The sequence below is a fragment of the Anolis carolinensis genome, chromosome 6 (assembly GCF_035594765.1).
Source record: "Anolis carolinensis isolate JA03-04 chromosome 6, rAnoCar3.1.pri, whole genome shotgun sequence".
NCBI lineage: Eukaryota > Metazoa > Chordata > Lepidosauria > Squamata > Dactyloidae > Anolis > Anolis carolinensis.
Window position 1 is genome coordinate 50,238,750 of NC_085846.1, and position 17,160 is coordinate 50,255,909.

The 17,160-nt window shown below is 43.5% G+C and overlaps 1 protein-coding gene across 1 annotated transcript in view; it reads right to left on the reverse strand.

Moving 5' to 3' along the window:
• The window catches only part of adcy1 (adenylate cyclase 1), a 173,113-nt gene that overhangs the window by 38,701 nt on the left and 117,252 nt on the right, over positions 1-17,160 (reverse strand). Inside the window, exons 8-11 of the mRNA XM_003222294.3 lie at positions 16,825-16,980; positions 12,848-13,042; positions 6,678-6,775; positions 836-920 (exon numbers count right to left, since the gene is read on the reverse strand). Of these exons, the coding sequence (XP_003222342.3) occupies positions 836-920; positions 6,678-6,775; positions 12,848-13,042; positions 16,825-16,980 (534 nt within the window). The remainder of the gene's footprint in view (positions 1-835; positions 921-6,677; positions 6,776-12,847; positions 13,043-16,824; positions 16,981-17,160) is intronic.

The window sequence follows — 17,160 nt, forward strand, 5'->3', positions numbered from 1 at the left end:
CCTGATGGAGCTTTACAGTTCCTTATCCTGCTCCAAAATCTGTTAAGTATTAAAGTTACAGAAGCCCCATCTTGTATCTAATCTGCTAATCCTAAGAGTTGTACGTTAATAAAATAAACCGGTTTTCATCTTCAAGCACACAATGTAGCAGAAATGAAAACAAGATTGTTGTAATACTATATAGGAGGTTCCTAGGTTTTGAACAAGAGAGGTTCTGTAGGTTTGTTTTTAAGTTGAATTTGTATGTAAGTCAGAACAGGTACATTTTAAGTGTAACTCCAGGCATTTTTTTTAAGTTTTCATTACCCTGTGGTATTTGTTTTGCTGTGTGTATGCCTGTTCAGAAGATTTCACCTCAATTTCTGTCCCTGTTTGAATTTTGAAAAGTTTGGGATGTCGTGATAAAGCTTCAGTTGAGACACTTTTTCCCATGATAACTCTTACAGGAGTGGATTTCCCTGCCTAAGGGTAGATTTCCTTTCACTTCCTGTTGACTCAGGGAAAGGAAGTGCGATCAAATATTTCTGTTGAGGATACAGACAACAATAAAAATCTCACAGTTACTTTAACATGCCAAACAAAACTAAAAAAAAATTGCATGGAGTTATACTTTAAATGTAACTTGGATACATTAACATATTATTTATTTTTATTTGTGCATGTAAATGCTTAAACATTTTCAATACTGCAATAGGCCCAGTGCACTCTGCCAGCTGGCTCACCTAGTGCCGCCACCCCTCCCATTTCTAACTAGGAGTTGGATGTTCTTAATTTGGGGACTACCTGCATATACCTCTTACCGGCATAAGAAGTCACAGCATTTCTGAATACTTACTTGTACTCGAGTGACATGTAAGTACATGATACATGCTACCAGGAAGCATATGCAGAACACCAAAAGGACAAGGACTACAGTACTCCTAAAAGGAACATATGGAAACTGAGTCATGAAGGATACATAAAAGCATTGAGTTCTTTCTAGAGCTCTCTGCCATTAATTAAATATCAAGGGTTTCTTCTCATAGCCTAATATGTATCATAGACTTTCCAATGCTCTGATCTGGCTTGTCCTTTCTCTGGGTCCTTCTACACTGACCATATAATGCAGTTTGAAGTCAACTTGAGGATGCAGTAGCCACAAAACATAGCACAGATTTAATGGGAAGCACAGAATTAAAAGAAGTCACAAGAAAGTTCAGTGTAAGCCATATAATGCATTAGAGCTGTACCATGCATATTACAGATGCAGGGAGAAGAGTGGATCCGTCACTTCTGAATGCCACGACTCATCTTCCATAGGATTGTGGTGGCACTCGCCCCAGAGGTGGCCAGAGGACATGAGGAAAGCCATCCCCAAGGAAAAGAGGATGTGTCACATTTCCATGCAGCAGCACTGATCTAGACATGGCACTGTGTCATTGGAAGGGTAGGATGCCATCTAACATTTTATTTATTTATTTATTTTAGATACTTTGTTTAATACCCTGCCCTCTCTCCCTCACTGAGGGACTAAGAGTGGCTAACACTTGGCAACAATTCTATGCCATTCGAACCTAGGACAATATAAACCCAAAATACATATGAATCAAACACACAGAAATTTTAACATCTCATATAAAATAACCCCATCAGCAGAAACATGTGCTGCAGTGTTTTTGCAGCACTGAACTAGATATGGCAGAGAGTATGTGGCCTGAAATGACCATATACATAACTGGTGAGTGTAAGCTGATTTCTTGTTACTTTCCCCTTCCCCTATGGCTACGGATTATGCTGGGCTTCATGGAAATGGGCTTCTCACAGGCAGTGGGGAGTGTGGATGGTTGCCACTGTATGACTGTGTTCCTCATAAAACAGGTGGGACAATTAATCAACAGAAAGTAGACATATTCCATCCTGCTACAGCAAACTACAGATCACCAAGGTCACTTCATAAACATGGAACTGGGATGGAGTAGTTGAATGCACAATGCTGGAATCCTAAGGAACTCTGCCATCTACAAGATCATGGCATCTCTATGCCTAGCAACCCCAGCATTACTTTCTGGGGTATGCAGATTGGACTCTTGTTGCTGTCAGAGAGATCCTACCCCTTTGCAGGATTTGCAGGATTTTTCATTGTCTCAAAAAAATCCGGCAAATCTCCTGGGAAGACAGGTGGACAAATGTCAGCATGATGGAAGAAAATGCTTCACCAGCATTGAAGCGATGCTCCTACACCATCAACTATGCTGGACTGGTCACGCTGTCCGAATGCCTAACCACAGTTTCCCAAAGGAGTTACTAGACTCCCAACTCAAGAACTGAAAACAGAATGTTGGTGAACAGGAATAGAGGTTTAAAGATGGGCTTAAAGCTAACTTTAAAAACCGTGGCATAGACACTGAGAACTGGGAAGCCCTAGCTTTTGAGTGCTCTAACTGGAGGTCAGCTGTGACCGCAGTGTTGTGGAATTTGAAGAGGTGCAAATGGAGGGTGAAAGGGAGACACATGCCAAGAGGAAGGCGCATGAAGCCAAACCTGACCAGGACCACCCTCCACCTGGACACGAATGCCCTCACTGTGGAAAAACATACGGGTCAAGAATAAGGCTCCCCAGTCACCTATGTTTCCACTGCCAAGAAACTACATTTGGAAGGCCATCATACTTGGACAATGAGAGATTGCCTAAGGAGGCCACTAAGTGCTGGCTCATGAAGCCTTACCAGGATGCAGGAATAATTTAGCAAACACATCAGCTGTGCTAAAAAAATATGAGCAGCAACAGTCTTCGCTCAATGCACTTCTGGGCTTCTGCAACCCAGGCCCTCCAGCAACAGGACTTTCAAAGAATCGGGTGCCAATGTCACATCAAATGTAACGTGATAAAGGACTGGTTCTTTGAAGCCCTGGAGTATCCACAGGGGGAGATCCCAAAAGAGAAGGTCATGCTTGTTTGACAAACTGTACACACTCTGTTTATGTGTTGGATACCCCAGCTGAAGGGATTGCCATTTTGCAGGTGAGTACCAGAGGCCTTGCCATCCCCCATGGCCCATGTGCCATGCTGCCAGGTGGTGTATGGCAGTCATGGTTCTAGGTGAGACAAGGCTACCGGGGGGGGGGTGCTACCGGGGGGGGGGTGCTTTCTGGCCCATCACTATTGTGCCAGTACTACCTGCTCCATAGGTGCACCTTGGTAAGTACTTCATTCCCTCCATCCCCCTTGGGCAAGCACTCTTGCCATTCTGGTTTCTAACAGATGGTGAACTCCCATATTTCTCCCTTCCCTCCCTACATGCAGAGGCACCTGGTCCTGTAGCCAGGCCTGCTGTTGGATCATCAGCAGGAGCTAGGGGTGATGTTTTGCAGCCGCAGAACAGTACGCAGCATAACTCCAAAAGGTGATAGGATGGACCATGGGACAGGTTATGTGCATGTGCCTGGTGTGGGTCAGGAAGAGGGACATGCTGGGCCATCATGATGGTGCCCAGTGTGGATGGCATGTGGATGCTGGGAAGAAACATGGGCAAGGCAAGGTGGCCTCCCTCACTGGGAAAGAGAACCTTCCAGGTCCTTTCAGGGCCTGTTCTTCCTAGGTGCCTGGTGCCTAGTGGATGTGCAGTAGAGGTGAGATCTCACATCTCCCAAAAGGGCTGGGTAGGGGGGTTTTGCTTGTCCCTTGGAAGTGAGTGTCCTGCAGATCCACCTCCATGGCTGGTGCTGGTTGGGCATTCTCCCTTCCTCCATCCTGCCTTTCCTCTCCACCATCCTTGCAAGTAGTCTTGCCTGTGCCTCAAGGGCAGCATGGATGCAGTCCCACGCGTGTGCTTCCCTCTCCCATAGCCTCTCCAGGAGTCCCAGAACTTTGCACTGTCTATCCTGGAAGTCCTTGTAGCACACAGATTGTTCCAGCTGGTGTACACTGTCTTCTTGGTGGTGACTGCTATGAATGAGACCCCTTATCTGAGTGTTGGAGTTGTGAAGAATGTGGCCAGTGGCCAAGGCAGTGGTGCTGTCAGTGTCTTCCTCTTGCTTCTCCTCTGGAAGCCTGACCAATGGTGCTAACATGACAGTCCAGTTGGCCACTGCTCTCCCTAGAATGGGGAGGACACATGGGGCCTTGAGTCTCTTTATATGGACATGCACATGCGCATGCGCTACCTTCTGGACTTGCTTTGGGGTTTTTTGAGAGGGACAGCTGCAGGAGGGAGGTGTGGCTTCCCACCCCTGCTACTGTGAGTGGAGAGTTGTGCCAAATGCTGTACATCCCCTGCTGCTGGTGCGACGGTGCTTATTACTGCTGCACATCTATTAATTAGTTGTCAAAACACTGAGAATGTATCTCAGTTGCCTGCTTCGGAACTCCAAATTAGGTTGACCTAGATGCCTGCAGATGCCTGTTCGCCATGGCTATCCTTAATGGCAGCTGTGACTGAGTGTTCCAGAGCAAAGGTTATGGTGTGGGTGTGCTTGCCTGTGAACAAATGGAAGATGTTTCTCCACAGATGGATGATATGTCTGCTCTGTCTTCTACAGGTATAAAATGAGGATGATCTCCTCTTTCTCCTCCTCCATAGCATTGTCCATGCTCCCTGAAATGTGAGGAAACAGGAAGGACACCTCAGTGGCATGTCATGTGGGCAGGGAGGGGTGTCCCAAGGACTCGGAGGTGGCTGTGCTGCCATAGAATTTACCCCATTCTTCCCTCCACCCTCCTTGGCATTTTGATGTTACCTTAAGAGCTTTGTTGGAAGAGATTTTGGGAGCAGTGTGAGAGGTTTTCATCTGCCGTCTGCTGGATGATGGGCACCCTGTGTATGATGCTGCTGCATGCCACCCACATGGGATGTACAGTGGTATCACCAGCTCCTGGAAGTAGGGCATCCTCCCCCAGATTAGAATGAAGTCACAGCTATCATTATGCCTCCAGGGAATTCCTTTTGCCCCCTATTTGCCTGTCCTGCCACTTGCTTTCAATATGCTGCTGCCAACGATGAACTTGGGACCAGCACTGACCCTCACCAATACACAAGAAATGAAAACAAATAGGAGGAAAGTGAAAGTTCCCATGGGAATCCTGTGGTTTCCTTTCTCAAAGGACTGATTGCAATTAGCCATCTGCATATCCTTGGCCAAGGGTGTTTGTCTTCTGGCCAGCCACTTTAGTGTTTCTTAATGATGTTTAGCACTAGCACCATCCAGACAAATGCTCTGATTGCCATGGTTTCAGTTTTTCAGTGTGCTTGAGATATACAATGCTAAGCTGCAGCAAATTTTAAAATCTTACATGGAAATTTCAGGTGATTTTTTTAGAACACTTTCTCTGGCTGCAGCACAAATTGCATGTGTACATTTTGTGGATATTGTGACTTCAAGACAACTTGGAACTGCATTATAATGTCTGCGTGCAAGTGCTCTTAGTATCAGTGTAGAAGTGTCCTCTGTTGCTTAATATATTCAATTACATTACAATTCTAAACACTGCTATATTTCTTATTGTATATAATTCATTAAAACTACAACGTCTTGCAAAATTATAAAGAGCATGGAAGAAAAAGAGTACTTATGACTTAGAAAAATGGTAAGGGAGGATGTAATAATGATGTGTAAAATGGAGGAAGAGGACCATTTTCTTGTGTCTCATAACATTAGAACCTAGAGTTATCAAATGAAACGAGTAGTGGGAACATTCAATACAGGCGAATGGAACTGCTTCTTTAAACAGCACATTTCTTAAACTAAGACATTCACTGGTGAGTATCTGGCTCAAATTACTATGTTTCTTTTTGTGAGACTGTTGGCAGTTTTAATAAATATTAAACAAAAACATAGGCATAGGCATAGAAAATAAGATAAATAAATAGTTGAAGTAGAGTGCCCAAACACTATAAAAGTCACAAGGTTGAGGGAGACAAAAGAAACAAAAGGAGAGAAAGTTCTAGTGGTGTTGGTGGTCCTGTCCCACCTGGGGGAGCTCGGTAAAGGCTGGACAGAGGATCCCAGATTCCAGTCCCATGAACAACAGAGACCCAGGATTATCAATTTGTAGCACGACTAGAATAAGGTAACGTTAAGCGTTAGTGAAATTACAGTTCCTTTGTAACTTTGACAGGATATGACTCTGATTGTACCGTTGTAATATCAAAAAACTGTCTGCCCTTCATGTTGAAAGAAACCTTGCCAATGTAGATTTCATTCTTTGTGAATTTCTCCTGCCTTCCACACTTTCGCATGTTTTCCCTCAGTTGTTGCATGCATGCATGGTATAGGATTCTCTTCTTCCAAGACAGGGGGCCAGCAATATTCCACTTGTAGGGATTTAAATTGTAGGGATTTAAATCAATTGGTGGTGACAACTAGTACATCTGATTTTCTGTGGTTCTGCTCCTACTGAACAGCAGGAGCAAGATCCTCTCACACATCTAAACAAGCCCTCTGAAATTTTTACCTTGTATCAAAAAATATGAATAGAAGATTTATTTTGTTATGCAGCAACTTCTTAGAATGAAAGTAGAAACAAGCTTGTTTTTCAATAAGTAAACAGAGAAACTTCAATTTTAAACATCACTGGCAAAAAATTGTTACTATTATTATTTATACCCTACTTTTTCTCTCCACAAAGAGAAACAATTTCTCAAAAACAATCCAATACATTGCCTTACTGTGTTTCCAATAAACTCTGAGCAAACACTTACTGTGGGATTATCAAAAGGTAGACAAGGCCAAATAAGGCAGCTAGAATCAGTGACAAGACTACAGCACTGGTGAAATATTCATCCTGAAGTTGGTGATACTGTAAATGAGAGGACAGAAAACATGTTTCAAGAGTTAAGAAGAAGAAGAAGAAGAAGAAGAAGAAGAAGAGGAAGAAGCAGCTTTATTTATACCCTGCCCCATCTTCCCAAGAGACTCGGGGTGGCTCACAACATATTACTTAATCATATCTCTTACATTCTAAAGTGGGACACTACTGTTTTAAAACCTATAGCACAAGCACAAATATATAATTGTGCTCATAAATTTGCCACTGGTGTGCATCTATTTTCTTTCTAAGTAGTTCCAGAGTCAAGAGTAAGGGTGGACAATGGAAAACGGGAGCCGGGGATGTTCACAGAACTGCATCCATTATGTGGATCATAGGCTGTTTATCCAGCTTTAGAAAATCTTCCTACCAGCCTATAGCTAACTATGTCGACAAGCTGAAACAACTCAATTATATACATTCTGCTTACAGAATCTGAATTATAAAACACATATGAAATGGTTTCTCCACAATTTGATTTTTTCTTGTAAATAAATATGTCAAATTCTTCACCTGTATATATAACAGCACAAGAAAAAGAAGAAGAAATTGAAAATCTGCAGTGTTGAACAATACATAAAATAAAAAACCAGACTAAATAAGAAAAATACATGACAATTGAGTAGCAGAAGAAATTAAAAACCAATAGTCTTCAAAAACAACCAAATCTCAATTAAATGATAAAAAAGAAAGACTTCCTCTATGGGCCATTCTACACTACAGAAAATGTACAGGGAACAGTTTAAGCCTCCAGTTCCCTGCACATTTTCTGCTCACATGGAGGGTGAAAATTTTGCCTTTTTGGCAAGGGGGTTGCCACATTCCCTCCTGTGTCAAATCAAGGGGAAGTGGTATGGCCACCAAGCACCAGCCCTGTGCTTACTTCAGAGTACAGGATCAAATACATGAGAGTAATTCCTGAAGATATGCAGGCATTAAAGGGGAGAATGTTTCCTACATTTAGGAATAACAGAAAACAATTGTATTCAGAGTACAGGTGTCTGCCTCAAAGGGAAAAAGAGTTGTGGCTATTGAGGATGAACTGGATAGCATGAAGAAGCTCAGTGTATATAAACCAGCAAAGTTACCTGTTGAGTACAATCCCATAGATACCAGGTGGATTTGTATGCACAAAGTAGATGCCAATGGCAAGGTCAGGTATAAGGGAAGACTAGTTGCGAGGGGTTGACTACATGGAAGTATATTCTTCCACAGTCAGTCCTAGTTCAGTTAGATTGATTTTAAGCATTGTGGCTTGCTTATTTAAATGCTGATTTGAAGTAAACTATATATATATATTGTGCCAGAATTGGGTACAAAGGACAGGGACGATAATGTGGTTTATTGTTTGCAGAAAGCACTTTACCGTTTGAAACAGGAGGGACTTACCTAGCACGATTGTCTGAGTGAGGTTCTGGTTGAGGAAATGAGTTTTGTGAGAAGTAGAGTAGACCCATGTGTGTTCACGCGAGGACTGAACCAGGATTACCAATCACTCATTGTATTTGTGGACGATCTGTGTTTTTCTGTGAGTTCACAGACATTCACCAGTATTGAATGATTTATGTATTTTTAAATGTACTGTTTAAATGGGGAATATGCTATTTTCCAGTCAACACATGGTTTGTCATGGTTTGCAAAGGCACTGTGCTGCATGTGTTAACTGGAAAATGAAGTGCATGAAGCCGAATGGCTGAGCCTGCAAAGATCTGGGGATTGATTTGATACTGTTTCTGTTGTGCTGCTGCAGAACCAGTTTGGACAAGTTTTTCAGTGCTGGCTGAGTACTGCTGAGGTGTATTCAAAGAGGCCTTGCTATTTTGAGGCCTGTTTGCTGCTGAGAAAAGAGGGTGAAGAATCAGGACTGTATTATTTTCTGAAGCAGATTTGTGGACCAAGAAAGGACTGTTTATCACTGTGGACTTCTGTAAGTGATCAGAGCGACTGTTGAAAAAATTTTTTTATCTCTTGGAATTAGTAAAGTTACTGTATTTTTGTTTTGCAAATCTGAATGGCATGTTATTGTTCTTCAGGTGACTCTGGATCGTGGACACACTTAAGAGCTTCCATTTATCATCATCAATCCGTAATAACCCCCACCCAGATGCCGGATGGGAGAGGAATAACACTGAGGCGAAAGACTCCCCAACAGGCGCCAGAAGAAGAATGGGAAGAACCCTCTTCTGACACAAAGAGGCTGGTGAGGAAAGTCAACTCCATGGAGAAAATGCTCCAAAACTTTTCCTTCCAATTAAATCAAATGAGGAAAGAGGTAACGGCCATGTGGATGGCTGTTGCTGAACAAAGAGATCAAAGGCGGAGCCGCTCTCAGAGAGAAGAGATGGGATCTCGACCCTCAGGATGTGTGAGGTTTGCCGACACTGTGTGGGGCAGAATCGCCGGCCGCCTTCAGCTTCCTTTCAGAATTGTCGGGGAGAAGTCAGCTGCAGATGGGAACTGGGAGAGGAGAGCTACGGGTGAAGTTCAACAGGGACCCAACACAACTCTTCTACTTCATCATAAATGTAAGACATTTTATGGAGGATTATGAGGCACTGTATGCCTCCAGAAGGAGCAAGGGTTCATGCTGCAGGCGCGAACCTGAAAGGGTCAGCAGCTGACTGGCTCATGCAAATGTATGACACTAGAGCTCCCAAGTTAAAGTGGGTGGATGACTTCCTGAGAGCCCTTAGGGACAGATTTCAGGACCCCTTGGTGGAAACAAAGGCCAAGGGGCAATTAAGGAAGATATATCAGAGGACTCATTCGGTTTCTGAATATGCTTTGGAATTCAAAGCAGTGGCAGGAAAAATATGAGACTGGTCAGAAGCAACCAAACTCGAACCCTTCCAGATGGGATTAAGAGCAGATCTGTTAGAGTGGGCCCTACATTGCGACAATCCTGACACTCTGGATCAGTGGATCATACTGGCAGGGAAAGTAGAGTGTGATAAGGAACAAATATAGTGACAGGCCAGAGTTCGAGAGTGAGGTTGGAACCCAGCAGGAGCTTCAGCGGGGGATGCACACCGGTCCCCCGGTCCTCTGCCAGGGGCAGGTCAGCTGGCAGAGAGCGAAACAGAAAAAAAGGAGCCTGCTTCACATGCAGAAACGAAGGTAATCAAGCAGCTAATTGCTGGCAGGGGATAGTGACCCAGACAAAGGAAGGGTAAGACTCCTGCTTGAAAGGTGCTGCTGGTTAAGGCTGGCAAAGAAAAAGCAATGGCAGCAATAGAAACAGCATGGGTGCCTTGCCGATTACCAGCGGAAGAGGAAGGAACAGAGGAGCCAGAGTTGGAGTGGCTTCAGGGAAACAACAATGGTCTGTCGTAATTGCTCGCCAACAGATGTCTCCTTGCCAGAGCACACCTCCTTAGGTGAGTTTTAACTGTCAAATGGTGCCGTTAATAGTGGGATTACAAAACTCAGAAATGGGGCAAAGGGTAATGACTGGGGGACTGTTGGACTGCAGTTGCACTAGATGTCTGATTACTCCCGAATTGGCCAAACAGTTAAGAGTGGACCCGCAGCCTTTAAAGACATCTGTTGTGTTTGCTCAGTTAGATGGCTCAACAACGAATGGGGTGGCAGTAATAATAATAATAATAAAACTTTATTTATACCCCGCCACCATCTTCCCAACGGGGACTCGGGGCGGCTTACATGGGGCCATGCCCAGAACAGTACAATATAGCAAAATATAAAACAACATATCACAATACAATTAAACAATACAATAAATAATCATATACACTGCAACACAATATATATATATATATATATATATATATATATATATATATATATATATATAACAGGGCGGGCCGCATGAGACACTTAATTAAAACTTGGGGTGAGAAGAGGATAAGAATATAATCACGGAGACCAGGGACATAAGATAAAAACAATCTAGAGGGTAGATGATGGGGGAGTAACAAAAGAAGTGTGTAATAGTTACTCTCCGAAAGCACATCGGAAAAGCCAGGTTTTTAAATCTTTCCTGAAGGCTAAAAGAGTGGGGGCTTGCCTAATTTCGATGGGCAGTGAGTTCCATAAACGGGGGGCCACAGCAGAAAAGGCCCTCTCCCTTGTTCCCACCAGGCGGGTCTGGGATACAGGCAGTGGCGACAGGAGGGCCTCCCCTGATGATCGAAGGGATCGGGCAAGTTTATGGTAGGAGATACGGTCACGAAGGTAGGTGGGTCCCAAACCGTTTAGGGCTTTATAAATGATGGTCTGCACCTTGAATTGGGATCGGAAAGTGAACGGCAGCCAGTGGAGCTCCTTAAACAGGGGAGTAGATCTCTCCCTGTAACTCGCCCCCGTTATTAATCTGGCAGCCGAGCATTGGACCAGTTGTAATTTCCGAGCCGTCTTCAAGGGAAGCCCCACGTAGAGCGCATTACAGTAGTCCAGTCTAGAGGTAACTAGGGCATGGACCACCGTGGTCAAATAAGACTTCACGAGGTATGGTCGCAGTTGGCGCACAAGTTTGAGTTGTGTGAAAGCCCTCCCGGCCACCGCCGACACCTGAGCCTCAAGTGTCAACGCTGAATCCAGGAGGACCCCCAAACTGCGGACCTGTGATTTCAGGGGGAGTGCAACCCCGTCCAGCACAGGTTGCCACCCAATACCCCGATCAGACGAGCGACTGACCAGGAGAGCCTCTGTCTTGTCAGGATTGATCCTCAGCTTGTTCCTCCTCATCCAGTCCGCCACAGCGGCCAGGCACTGGTTCAGCATCTGAGGGGCTTCCTTGGATTCAGATGGAAACGAGTAGTGGATTTGCGTGTCATCTGCGTAGAGATGGCAACGCCCTCCAAAACTCCGGATGATCTCTCCCAGCGGTTTCATGTAGATGTTAAATAGCATGGGGGATAGGATAGACCCTTGCGGGACCCCACAGGTCAATGGCCAGGGGTCCGAGCAGGTATCCCCCAGCTTCACCATCTGGGAACGGCCCTCCAGGAAGGATTGGAGCCACTGCAGAACCGTGCCACCGAGCCCCATCCCAGAGAGCCTCCCCAGAAGGATACCATGGTCGATGGTATCGAAAGCCGCTGAGATGTCCAGGAGAACCAGCAGGGTCACACTCCCCCTGTCCAGCTCCCTGCGGAGGTCATCCACCAAAGCGACCAAAGCCGTCTCAGTACTGTGCCCAGGCCTGAAACCAGACTGTGAGCGGTCCAGAAAATCAGTGTCATCGAGGAACTCCTGGAGCTGCGTGGCAACCACCCGCTCCAGAACCTTGCCCAAAAATGGGAGGTTGGAAATTGGTCTGTAGCTGCTACATACAGATGGGTCTAAGGAGGGTCTAAGGAGGTAACAGAGAAAACTACCTTCTTCACTATGAGGATAAGGTCTCACAAAGAAAGCATACAATTTGTCATCTCACAAATGGCCCACCACCCAATCATCTTAGGAGCAGTATGGTTACAGGGCCAAAACCCAAGAATTGACTGGAAAACAGAGACTTTGTGTTCCATGATGGGATTTATAGTATTCTTAAGGAAGGGTGTCAGCCAATGAAGGTTGAAGTGGTAGGTCTAAGCGTGGCTGCGCCTGACGGCAAGAGCTCCGAGTCAATCCCTCCTGAATACCGAGACTTCATAGATGTTTTTGGGGAACAGGAGGCAAATCAATTATCGCCTCACAGAAAGACTGACTGCACTATAGAGTTGGTTTCTAATGCGAAACTGCCCAGCCCCAAATTATATGTGATGTCTCTATCAGATGCCACAGATTGGCCTTGAGGAATAAGCCATTAGGGTCATTCTGACATGTCGGAATTCGGGGAGAGTTGATAAGGGCCATCTGGCCTGGTTGATGTTTTGAGAGCCAGACTGGGAGAATCAAAAGTAGAGTTTGGAGAAGGGGGGTTGGTGTGAAGGAGGGTATTAAAAAGCTGCCATTATGTTTGTAGTTTTCTGATGGTCAAGAATAAAGTGTATCCAGTGCTTCTGAACATTGTGAGCTGTGTTTATTCGAAGGGGCCTCAGAACCTGACAATAGCTTTATATCTCCTTTTCTTTGGTTGATAAAGTTACTAAAATCATCACTTACTCTTTGCTCACGTTCTATTTGTTTATACTTCAGGGTAAAGAAATGCAGATCTGCCATTTCTGATTCAGTTTGTCGGGCCTCTATCAAACGACCAATGTATCGGTTCACTCGGGTTCCAGGAGTGTTATGCACAACATTTGTAGTAAAAGAAGAACGATTCCTGAGTTTTTCAGAGGCTGTCCTTAATGCCCTTCTCTGTAGAAAAATGAAAATGTTTTTGCAAAAGTAAATTTTAAATTTTGTTTATACATAACATTTACCTATACACTTATGAGGGTTGAATGAAAAGTAATGCCTCCACCTTCGTAATTCCTCAACAGATGACAGTACTGGTATGTGACTCTCCTCTACAGTTCCATTTGGCGGGAAGCCTTAGCATTGAACAGTTGTGTTGTTAAAGTGCGAAGTATGGAACCCTGTACAGATGATTGGTCAATGCAACTTAGGCAATGTGCAGTCATTGAATTCTTGTCAGCAGAAGGTGTCACCCCAAAGGAGATTCATCAGAGAATGCAAGCTGTTTATGGTGATTGTGTTGATGTGAGTACTGTGCATCGTTGGGTGAATAAGTTTAAAGATGTTGAGGTGGGAACATCTGACTTGCGTGACAAACAAAGAGTTGGACATCCTGTGACAGCAACCAACAAGTTTCACAAGCAAAAGGTTGACAGATTGATTCAGGATGATCATCGTATTACTCAGAGAGAAATTTCAAGCATAATCGGCATTTCACAAGAACGTGTGGGCCACATTATTGCTTTGCTTGGCTATTGGAAGATCTGCACACGATGGGTACTGTGAAATGCTGGTTGCGGAAACAGAGTGTCGACTTCTTCAGTGACGGCTTTAGAAAACTTGTTCATCATTGGCAGAAATTTATCCAATTGTCTGGTGATTATGTGGAAAAGTGAATAGTGGTAGTTGAAGAGCACATTCTAAGGACTATTTCTGTTTAATTTATTAAAATATTCCCATCCAAACCCAAGTAACGAAGGTGGAGGCATTACTCTTCATTCAACCCTCGTACATTATATTTCAAGAAAGAACAAGCACATCTATTAAGCTTGCTTATAAAAACAGTCCACTCCTCAAAACAGTCTATCCCTCAAACAGGTGAATTTAAGCCTCAACACTGGTACAAGAATAGTCTCAAAAGAAAAAAACAACAACATTATTTTCAAAGCCATGGAAGGGGAGTTCTTTAGTTAGGTTTAAATATTTGCAATTAACATACCCTTAAAGTTACTTCTGCAGAGTTTAGAATGTCTGCTACGGAGGCAAAGTCACAGCTAGGGAAGACATAATTCCAGGTCTTCAATGCAACTCCAGAGTCATCAGGATTAGAGACAGGTGCTCATGGCAATCAATTGGTCCCAGTGTAAACCAAGAGGTAACTGTGTCCATTTTGGAGCCCAAAAACTGGCAAAAGCTGCAATCTGCATCCCTTCATGATGAAGTGTCAATGACCAAGGAAAATTATTCTGCTCCAACAACACGGAAGTCAAAGGCTAGATCTACACTGCTATATAATCAGTTTCAGAATGCATATTAACTGCATTAAACTAGATTATATGGCAGTGTAGATCAAACCAAAGAAACGTTTACAACTTCCACTACCTCTTCAGGCAGCTTTGGTTAGGATCAGGCCCGTAGCCAGGATTTTGATTCACGGTGAAACCTGGTGACCAAAACTGAGTCAAGTTGACATTCCCTTCTTCAGTTAACCAAGCTTCAGCAAGCCAGCATGCTGGCGCTCAGATAAGTTGTGTCTGGCAGTAGTTCCGCAGAAAGAATTTGAGTAATATAGATATCTTCTATCAGAATTAACAAGACCTGTAGATAATAATGGACTGTATGCAGCTTCTTAAGAAGAATTCTTTATCCTTCAATATTTGATTATGGAACTTTATAATTAAACAGTTTACTGGCTTTAAAGGAGGGCAGCTGCGGTAAGCCAGCTTGCTATCTAGTTTCTGCAACAGAGAGCTCGTGAGCTACTGATAGCTCTAAGGGAGTTGCAGTCTAGAAGAATTGAAAACAGTAACATCGGTATTTCATTGGAAATATATGCAGTGGCAACAAAGCCTAAAGATAAGAGTTTACCTACATCGGCCAGTAAACCCAGTAAATAAATAGAAACAAAAATCGACCAGCTGTTGTTGGCATTTGAGTCCACCAAGCTTCAGTTATACATGCAAAGTCAGCTTGCTTATCCAGGATCAAGCCTTGTTCCCAACCACTGACTCAGAGTTAAGCAGCAGCACTTTGTGTCATGAATGTATTACCACCTCATCACATGTAGAAAAATCAGCATCCAACCACACTGCCAGGATGCTTCCTTCTTGGAGCCCACTGGACAGCATCACATGATATCAGGCAACTTCTGGTAGGGCTCCGTGGGAACATGAGAGGCTTTCTGTGTTTCTGTAGACAACAACAGGGGGAAGCCAGGCAGCTCTGCTTCCCCTGTGGGAATGGGTAAGGGGTGCAGCAGGCGATGCAAGGCAATGATTAACCGGAAACATAAAAATTGTTGTATATACGTACAAACTAAAGTCATTTGGCAGGAAACATAAAACTGAATTGCTTTTGACTAGGGAAAAGGAGAAGTAATATATTATTTTCCCTGTGAAGTGCAAAGTGGATGCAATGGTATATGGCCCAGGAGCAATCCGACTGAATTCTTTATAAGGGTAATCCTAAAGGAAATTCCCAGTCTTGGCAAAATGAATGCAATTCTCTGGCAATTCTACTGTGCGTTAACAATAAAGTCTAGTTATTAAAAAGTTAATGAGATAGAATTCTTGACAAGGGAGTTCTACCAGAAAGCCTTATATAATGGTGGACCAAAGATCTGATGGTGAACCAGAAGAAGAAACAGCCTCAAAATCTCTCTCCTCAACTTCTCCATTGGCTTGTGATATCTTCACTGCCACACCTTGCTCTGCTCATTATGATTCAAACTGCAGCAGCGCTTGTTTTTCTGAACACATATTTGTTTATGTTATTTTTATTGGGCTTTTCTCTCAATATAGAGATATTTAGCTCCCTTAAATTGAAGCACCTTTGTATATTCTGAACACATATTTCGCTGGTCAGAAATACAGAAAAATACAATCAATCCATATATAAACACACAGGTCAGTTTAGCTTGAAGCACTTTCAATACTTAGCCAAAATTGGCTTCATGGAGCTCTATAAATTGGTTCTCCAAGTTTCAAACAGGATCTTGCCCTTCCCTTGTTCTTAACATCACAAGACATTAGTGGTCACTTTCAAAACAAGTGGGCAGAGGCACTGCCAGCCTCCTCTCCCAGCCCTCCATTTCGCCCTCAATATACAAGGCCAAGCCTCAGATAGAAGCCTCGAGGCTTCCCTTCTCTTCCTGGGCTTTAGAGAGGGGAGGGGGGATTCCTTCTCTATGGCCCTCTGTCGCCTGTTCAGTGCCAACGGTGGAGACTGGCAGAGCCATCCTACTCCTCCCCCTGGGCCTCTTGATACTGAGGAGGCAGGACGGCTGTTGGGACAGACAGCTGGGATCGTGGATGGCAATCCCAGGTGTCTGTCTCCACAGGCCCCACACTTACAGAAGTCCAGACCTTCAGGGAAGATCCAGATCTTTTGAGGTATTTCTTACCCTGGATTAAACCTGGATAATTAGGTTTACCCAAGTTCAAATAGATTAGCCTGAAACGTTATCTGGATGGCCTAGGCTAATCTGTTCCCAGTCAACATTTTTTGGGCCATGTAGATGGGGGCTTAAGTAATTCAGAATCAAATGGGTGATTCTTCAGTCTTTCCTTATGGCAAAAAATGAACTCAGAAATTATTCCTACTTTCAAATATGACTAAAACCTGACCAGTTTCCTTTTCACTATTACCCCTATGTCAATAAGAAGACAAAGCCCTAGTTTTTAACAATACTTATATTGTTCATTTCTAATTATCTATGTCATATGATTAGTAAACAGTGTTACCTTGTCATCATCTTCACAAGTCATGACATTGGAGAAAGGGATCTCAGCTTTGAACATTTTGCGACAATGCATGAGTTGGACCAGTAGGTAACAGACAGTCTTGAATTTCATTCTTTTGGCAGGCTTTATATCTGACAGGATAAGTCCGGGAAAAATCTGTAAGGATATTAATACAAAGACATTTTTTAAAAAAAAAAATTAATAGATACATAAATAGCTATACCAAAGAGATTACAATCACAATAAAGGTGGGAAATGCCCTCAATATGTCCCACCTAAGTATATTTATTGCACTCTGTAACATCTGGTCTTAATTTTAACACTTTGCTTAAAAAA